General features: G+C 49.9%; 2 protein-coding genes across 2 annotated transcripts; one reads left to right on the forward strand and one right to left on the reverse strand.

Moving 5' to 3' along the window:
* Positions 1-2,712: 2,712 nt before the first annotated feature.
* LOC142767360 (endothelin-converting enzyme 1-like) lies at positions 2,713-4,851 on the forward strand. Its single transcript, XM_075868870.1, has one exon. The coding sequence runs from the start codon at positions 2,713-2,715 to the stop codon at positions 4,849-4,851; it is 2,139 nt and encodes a 712-aa protein (XP_075724985.1).
* Positions 4,852-6,929: 2,078 nt separating this feature from the next.
* Positions 6,930-8,180, reverse strand: LOC119165670 (membrane metallo-endopeptidase-like 1). Its single transcript, XM_037417771.2, has one exon. It carries the CDS (start codon positions 8,178-8,180, stop codon positions 6,930-6,932), a length of 1,251 nt encoding a protein of 416 aa, XP_037273668.2.
* Positions 8,181-8,864: the final 684 nt, after the last annotated feature.

An 8,864-nucleotide genomic window follows, 5' to 3' on the forward strand; every position in this document is an offset into this window, starting at 1 on the left:
GCTCCCGTTACTAATTGCAGCTTTTATTGACTGTTCATCGTCGCAACCCACTTGTGATATAATTCACTTCAGCTCAATACCAAGCTGGCAAGGAGTTGGCAACAGAGACAATGGACGTACCAGAACAAGCCTACGGAGGGTTGAACGTGTGGGATGTGTGAATCGTATGCCTAGCAGCTAAGTCGAAGGCAAACTTGAAAGAGGGAAAATTTCGTTACCAGCTAGAACCGAACTATGGCTAAATGAAACGACAGAGGGCGAATGATTGTGCGCAACGAATCTCTTTACACCGAACTCTCACAGTTCATTATTATAGTATTTTCGAAACTGCATTACTGAAACAATGCTAGTTTGCGATATGTTTTGTTGACGTGGTATTGAATAAAAAAAGTATATTTAAATTACAAAATCAATTATTGCCTAATCTCCCTGAGTGGGTATGAGCCATGTTTGTGAATTCATCATAATCATCGTCATCATCAGCGCGAGGCATGCTTTGTCTCGCGGTGAACGCGCTACTGAGGGCAGCTGCATCACATATCCAAGAGACGATCATTTCAAGGCGCTCACAGCCAATCGCTTTTGCAACAGGCTGCCACTTTGACGCTTCTGCTGAAACGGCCTTCACGCCATGAGCAGCACTACCGAATAAGCATCATCCAGTACTGACGAAGACAAGTCAAAGGCCGACCCTGAACATGGCACGTCCGGAGTGAAGTCGTTGGCCGCACACAGCGAAGCTCGACCCGAGACGGCGTCCAGCGCGACACCTGGGAGCCACGACGCGCAAGTACGCGAAGCGTCTAATTCTGCCAGCGGGGGAACTACATCGAGTTTGCCGCAATCCGCTTCTGGACTTAATCCTGTTCCGTGGAACAAAAGAGCGCAGGCACCTCATCAAAGGCCGAGGAGAATCGGGGCGCTATGGAACAAAAGGCCAGACCGAAAGGCGGGAACGGTAAAGCAGAGCCGGGCTCCCGCAAGCCAGACGTTGAAGCAAGCCGTGGTCAGCTTGGTTCAGGTGCACCACAGAACAAAGAGGTGAACCGTAGTTCCCCAAAGCCTACTGAAGAAAATGTTTCAGCTGCGGTGAAATCATCGGTGGGAGAGCATGCTGGTTCCTTGGCCTCTGGCAGTTCCACCACCCCTGAGAGCAGAACGCAAGCTATGCCACAAAGGAAAAGCGAGGATCCCTCAGGAAGCGAACCTTCAAGTTCCAGCACCGAGCCAGGCACGTCTAATAGACTGACTTCAACGAATGGAGAAAACGCAGGTGCGCTATCGGCGGATAAAGTCCGAATTAATACCGTGAAAGAGAAACAGTTGGAATTCAAGCCCGTGGCCCGTGTGGGAGACAGCTTGGGAATCAGAGGCGAAGGCTCTGGTCCGGCACAGCCGCGTGAAGTTCCGAGACAGGACGCAGTAGCAAGTCACTCATTCACATTCGACACAAACAAAAGCCTGTCGACAGCACATAAGACCGAAGAAATCCCAGGCACTGAAGGCGAAGACAGATTGGTGAGAAACAAAACGGGTGCTCGTGTTTTTGATTTTAAGAGTCCTATCAGGACCACAAGCCGAAAAGGAGGTGATCGTGACACGTCGACTGATTCGACCCTTTCATCCAGCCGAGAAGCGACGAGCGCAACCAATGCGGAGAAAAGCTCCACGGTGAAGGAACACGGGCAGCATAGTTCTTTTAAGCCTAATAATACCGATGAAGTTTCCCATGCTGAAAGGCACCATCGGCTTACCGAGGCAGCGTTAAAAGGCGGGCGATTGGATGATTTATCAGTTGATTCTACAAGACAATTGAGTGTGAGCTTTGATCCTCAGTCAGTTAGAGAAAATGTGTATGAGAACACCGTGGAGAAATGCGAAGTGAAAAGCTCCACGGTGGAGGAACACGGGCCGCATAGTTCTTTTAAGCCTAAGGATACCGATGAAGTTTCCCATGCTGAAAGGCACCATCGGCTTACCGAGGCAGCGTTGAAACGCAAGCGATTGGATGATTTATCAGTTGATTCTACAAGACAATTAAGCGTGAGCTTTCATCCTCAGTCAGTTAGAGAAAATGTGTCTGAGAACGCCGTGGAGAAATGCGAAGTGAGGTCAGGAATGAATGTTCAAGAAGGATTATGTAAGGAGAGCAGCAACCAGAGGACACCCTCTCAAACTTCGAACATGATGCCGTCACCATCTTCGGCGCATCTTCCTTTTGGTAAAAGTAGTACGTTTTCTGTAACTAAAATACCTAGGTCTGATCTACATTACAATGCACCGGCAGCTGCTACTTCTACGAAAAGAAGAATTTCGGCTGCGTCGATCTTTACCCCCGACAAGGGTTCACCAAACACTGTCAAGTCGAAGTTGGTTCTCGATGACCTGCCTGTGACAGCGCTGAGCGCTGACCGTGTAGATTGTACAGGAGAAGGGGCGAGCAAGACAGACAACAATGAAAGCAAAATCACAGCCGAGAGGACTAGTTCGAATGAGCTACTGCACGAAAATCATCATTCTAACAAGAAGCTCTCCTCAAAATATCATCATAAGGGAAGCAAAGCATCACCGGAGGGTGACGTAGAACACGTTAAATCAACTGCTTGCTTCGGTGTGAGCGCCAAGTCGGAGTCGAACAAAGAATCAAGCCTATTAGGTCGAAGAGCATCGCGCGCGTCGACTGCAAGGAGCTCGCGCAGCCACAAGATTACGATGCCTCCTATGCTGCCAGACATGGCACACGGAGACAATATTGCGATCGCCGAGCCAGGCATTCCTAGAGTGAACCAACCAGCGCCCTCAGAACGCTACCTGTATTCGATGGCTATATGCCTGGCCTTCGCGCTGGTGTTGTTCCTCGGCTTTCTCTTCTGGCCGTCAAGTAAGCATCCAACTCGAGACGAAGATAGTGCGCTTGGCCGGCACAGCGTGAGCTGCAGCTCCTCCAGCTGCGTACAAAACGCCGTATATCTCAGCAACCTGCTGTCCTGGCGGGACGTCAACCCATGTAACGATTTCTACGCGTTCGTTTGCCGGCGCTGGAAAAGCCGCTTCGCTACGCCTTTGAAGGACACATCGGTTTCGACGGACGATGATTACGCCGCCTTCCTCGAGGACGTACTGTACACGTCGATTCGTAATGACTCCGGAAGCTCGAAGATACTGCGGCCACTAAGATATCTCCACGACAAGTGTATGAATGTCAAGTTAATCGAGGATGGGGGCTGGAACGCACTTTTCGAGCTGATGTCAGATCTGTCTCTGGACGGCTTCCCGCTGACGCCACCTGTGCGGGACAGCCTTTCTGTGTGGTCGACAGCCGCGAATATATTGCGCATGTCAGGTTCCGCTGCGTTGCTCAGCGTAGGCGTCGCGTCTCATGCTGCATCTTCTAAAACAAACATCGTCTCGGTAGGACCTCCCGAGCTTCTGACGACTGCAGCGAACGTGGACGCCAACGAAGCGATCAGGTTGTACACAGCTGCTGTCTTCGCTGCAATCAAGGCGCTCAAGAAGGACTACGTACCTCCCGTGGAGATCCTTGCCATAGTGAAATTCGCCAGCGATCTTGAGAAACTGGGTCAGTCCAGGATGAACACAGATGCTTCAAAGATCGATATCCTGGACTCACGGTCGGATATGTTTGAATTTCTGACTGCAGTATTTCGAGGACGCGAGAAGTCCATTTTTACCGGTGCGAGGTCATACATCGCAATCCATTCGCCCGAATTCTTCAGTGACGTCATAGACATGGTTGCAAACTCAGAACCTCACACCGTCATGAATTACTTGGGAGTTCGGTTGATGATTCAAATCGCTCCGTTTATACCGGAAGCTGGGCTGACCAACTTCTACACTACAATGGTCTTTGGCAAGCACCAAATGGATCTGCCTCGTTGGCAGCTGTGCGTGCGTGCTACGGAAAAAGCCCTGTACCCGCTTGTTCACAGCGTCTTATTCCACGACACCCGGCTTAAAGCATCCATGCCATCCATTGTCGAAGTCGTCAGCAAAGCAATCGTAGCATTTATTGCGGAGGTAGACGCTTCGTCATTATTCGAAGACAGTTCCAAGGCTGCGATTCATCGCATCCTGTCGAAAGTCGCAGTAAATATCGTCAGCCCTAGCTGGATCAACGACACTGCTTCTATAGCGAACTACATCGATGGTCTTCCTGATCTGAAGGCGACGCGGCGCGGGCTGGAGACGTACGTGGCGTTCTTCCAGCACACATTCTTCGATACCTTGAGCAGGGGAACGCGCACACGATGGAGCCGTTCCATCTTCAGCGCTACTTGCTGGTACGAATCGTACCCGAGGACCGTCTACGTCCCTCTAGTCGCCTTCAACGTGACACAGGCGTTTCAAGGGAGCGACGATGACTACGTGCAGCTGTCGCGCTTGGCCCCGCGACTGAGCAGATGCTTGCTGGATATGCTTATGGAGGAGAGCAACTCGACGGATGGCACCGTTCGTTGGCTCACAGAAACGTCCCAGTCGAGGCTGGCTGATGCCGAGAAGTGCCTGCGGGGTCGCGCGAACAGTGAGGGCTTGCGGCGGCTCCGCGATGTTCTCGCCGCGGGCGTTGCCCTCCGACTTTTTCGGAAAAGCGACGCTGCCAAGCAGGACCTCGTGACGTCGCTGATGAACGGCCGCGTCATGACCATCACCCAAGTGTTTTTCGTCTACCTCATGCTACAGTCTTGTGAAACGGTTGACGGACCTGAGCGCTCTTGGCCGGCAGGCGTTGACGACTGGAGTATCGCGCTTCGCGATAGCGGCGACTTTAGCAAAGCGTTCAATTGCACAACTGGGTCGCCTATGAGCACGAAGCAAGGGTGCGTTGGTTGAACGTGCACTTGTCGGCTCTGCGATGGGGCTCGCGAATGCGACCACTTCGTTTGAACCTTGACGCTATTTTTCGTGACTACGTCTATTATTTCAAGTTAGGGCGACAAAATCTAATCTGCAACGATCGGCTACAACTTGTTCGTGCTTTTTTGAACTCTGTAAAGTTTTATTTTCCCCTCATACTTTTTCAAAACTTTGTCTATTCTATATATAGCGCGAATGCACTATAGCATCACTAGTCCCACGGCGAGAGTAGCCTATACCGCGAGGTCATGTCTTCTATCCAGTACGTACGTAACAGTACGTACCAGCCATGAATCGATTGTGATGACTTCGTACTTAGCCGAGTCATTGAAAGCAGTCCCGTGCGATACCCAACCCGAGTGAACAGTAGCCCAAGAGAATGTGAACTGACGTATATACTTTCTTAGCAAGCTTTGAGTGCAAGTTTCATTTCTTGACATAATTTCATTAAACAAGAGTGCTGAGATGGTGTTTGTGGCGGCACATATACTCTGTTTCCGTGACTGTCCCTTGAGTGTTATGTACTGCTGGGTGGTCATACTTCGAGCGGGCGACCAGGCAGTACATAACCTGCCTTTAACTCAATTGAACGAATGGCGAAGATGTGTTCCCCGCTCGACGTGCCAAGTCCATACGACCGTGAAACGAATCTCTAAGTGCATGCACATGAAAAAAAAGAAAGCTAGGAAGATGATTCAGACTGTAAAACCAATTATTACACCTAAAATACTTGTTTCCCAATTGCTTTCTATAGTCATTCATTTATTTATTGTTGTCGCTGAAACTATTTGCTTCATTCCATATATCCGTAATCGCCGACGCCTTTTCGTCTTCGTTAACATGAAATGTCGTTCCATCACGCACTCGAACATTGTGTTTCAATGCAATGCATGTGAAATATCCGCAATCAACATACATAACGCAGCCAATAGGCACTTCGAGGTGTCAAGCCTGGCATAATAGAGACACATTCTATGCTACTCGTTTCATCAAAAGCGACTTTTATCGTTTTATACGTCTCATGATACCATTAATAGAGCTGTAGTTTTGTCCCGTGCGCCTTTTACGCGCCAGTTGTTTCCATAAATATTACGGACAGTTGGCGATGCAGAATATGCAATGTAAACACACTATAGCTTCGTACTTGATCGAGCAGAGTACGCCTACTTATGTTGTCATCCTACGTATCTTAACATTTGGCACCAGGTGGCCATACATGGGAGTTATTTTGAAGTGGTCAGCGTTTGTGCGTGAAAATACCAAATCGAGGTGGATCTGCAAATTATTACCGCATCTTTCAAAGTATAACCACATGTTGCGCTCTAAACTCGCCTCTTACCGTTCTTCGCGTTTGCCCATTTCCACTACTCGCTTCATTCTCTGAAATGCGTTAAGTATCATCTATTGATTCGCAAAAGGATTGACGAACACAATCACTGAACAAGCTGACACAAACGCGTCACAAATTGCGTGTTTTTTTCTCCTCGATTACACTGCGCAGCAGGCGACTTGAAGCCGCAAAGGGATGGGCCTCGAACCAGAAGTATCCGTAGCAGACGACGCGCCGTCTTGCTATCCACATATTTAGTCAAGGTCGCCTTTAATTGGCTTTCGCTGAACGTGGAAGGGAACGCTTCTACTTCATTCAATATACAAAAATAAAATAAAGACGAAATAATAATTAAGCCTTCCCAAACATTCACGCGATACCCCCCACCACTTTTTGACGCCTTTACTCGAGTTCTTTCCGTGGAAATATGCGGGTGGCATTTTTTTTACTAGCAGACGCTGCCTGTGTCGGAATTGCGAGGTGAGAGAGGGGGAACGGAGTGAAAGTTTTGAGGGTGTCTTTCTGGGCCGGCACGAGACGCCATCATGCACAGCATAGAGTTTCATACAATTATTGTATCAAACTGTATGATGCACAGTAAAAGTGTTAAGGATAACCGCCGACGCCTAAGCGCGACATCGTGCGACAAAGAAATGCTCCTCATTTAAAAGTATTCAGGTGCTGAACCTTTAATGCATTCGCGAATCACAAAGTCATTGGCCACTTATACGCCACACTTCCTCGCCGGGTTCATCGTGGAACCACGGGGACAACCGAATGCCACTGACAGTTCGGGATCGTTTCCAAGTGCGGCGTTCCACTCGAGTTCCGAGCTTGGAGCGGCGTCTTCAGCGGGCCTGCTTTCGCAGGACTGCAGCACCAGCAGGACGAAGAAAAGTTGCGTGTCGGTAAGCAGTTTGCCGTTGGGAAGGCTAAGCGTAAGCCTGCTTCCGGACGCATTCACGCTTCTCTGAAACTGCTCGTACGCGAGACGAACCGACAAGCTACGCTTGACAATGGCGAGAGGCTCCCTTATGTTGCCTCGCCTTGCAATTCTACTGAGGCAAGCCTCACTACTTTCTAGCTTATGCTTGGTCGCTTCGTCCAGCCACCACTGCAGATGGTCGTTCGCGAAGGCGGTATGTCCTAAGAGCATCTCCAGAATGCACTCTTGCACACGAAAGCCGGCCCGGGAGACTTGCAGAGACTGGGTATCAGGGTGGGACCAAAGAGTCGCGTTGAATGTCAGCAGCGGAACGTACAGAGTGCGAGGGTTCAGCTCGTGCCAGCAATCGGTCGCGAAGATAGACCGCGTCCATTGCTGCGAAAAGCCACGAGACAGGGAGTAGAGAAAGCTGGCTTCGTATACGCCCGTGTATGACTGCAGAGCCGTGTGTGCTGGACGTATGGCCGGTAGAGTTTGAATGTAGGCTTCCATAGCAGCGCTTTCACTCACCCACGGGGGTCCGAGTACTCTAAAATGCGTCTTGCTCAATACGTCTCGGAAAGCTGCCTTAGAGAAGGCAGTGAAGTACGACGAATCATCCACGCCGCGGAGAAATTCCTGCGCTGCTTCGCCGACGAAATCAGCAAACTGTGACGATGACGCGTGCAGGTTCTGGTACGTAAAATACGAAGCGTACATGAGGGGAGCTAGCGCTTGTTCCACAGCTCGAAGACAGATTTTCCAACGGGGTGATGTCATCGTAGGCCGGGCGGTAAGAAAAGTGTAGAACACCTGCGCCAGGCCTGTGTTGGGAATGAACGCCGATACCTGTATCATAAATCGTAGCGCGAGATAGTTTATGGCCGTGTGTAGTTCGGTGCTTTCCACGAGTTGGATAATCCGTCTTATAATATTCGGTGACGATACCAATACGTCCGAGGCCAGTTTGTCTGTATATCCGGGCCAACGATCGTAAAAGACACTGGACATAAACTGGGCAATGGGCGATGAGGAGTTCGTTGTGGACATGGTTATTGCCACACTTACTGCGCTGTGACTCATGGCGTTCTCATAGCTAGCGGCAAATCTCGTGATTTCTAACAGGTTCTCAACTGGAACGAATCTTTTTTTCAAAGCCTTGACTGCAGAAAATATGGCGTTTGTGTATAGTTTGACGACACTGTCGGTACTCATAGCACCGTGCCGAGGCATTTCCGGAGGGCCTACCGCTAGGATACTATTTGGCGAACCTGATGGAACAGCGCCGACAGTTATAGCGAATAAAGCGGTGGTTCCTGTCTTCCTCAGAAGCCGTCCAGCAGACTTCCACACTGACAGGCTCCTTCGAACCGGTGGCGTCATGGGAAATGGTCCAACCGACGCATCTGACATTATTTCTAGCATTGAGTCCCAACCGTCACCTTCTATTTGCTTCTCGTCCATGCACTTATCCATCAGATCTCTCAGCCATGTAACGCTTTTCAAATTTTCCGCCTTGGTTTGCAACATAGCGTACACACTCCGTTCGAGACTTGCGATGCTGTCATCGTCTTGGGTGAAAAAGGACGAAGGAGGCACCTCCAGGTGCTGACTCTTCCACCGGTGGCACACGAACATGTAGAAGTTGCCACAGGGTGGATCGTCTTCCCAAGAAAGCAGCTGGCCGAGGTATTCAGCGTCTTTTACACAATAGTCGGAGACACAGACAAGTGA

This window comes from Rhipicephalus microplus, chromosome 1 (assembly GCF_043290135.1).
Source record: "Rhipicephalus microplus isolate Deutch F79 chromosome 1, USDA_Rmic, whole genome shotgun sequence".
Lineage (NCBI taxonomy): Eukaryota > Metazoa > Arthropoda > Arachnida > Ixodida > Ixodidae > Rhipicephalus > Rhipicephalus microplus.

Excerpts from the sequence above, each read along its gene's own strand:
- LOC119165670 (XM_037417771.2), bottom strand. The coding sequence starts at position 8,180 with ATGTCCACAACGAACTCCTCATCGCCCATTGCCCAGTTTATGTCCAGT.
- LOC142767360 (XM_075868870.1), top strand. The coding sequence starts at position 2,713 with ATGCCTCCTATGCTGCCAGACATGGCACACGGAGACAATATTGCGATC.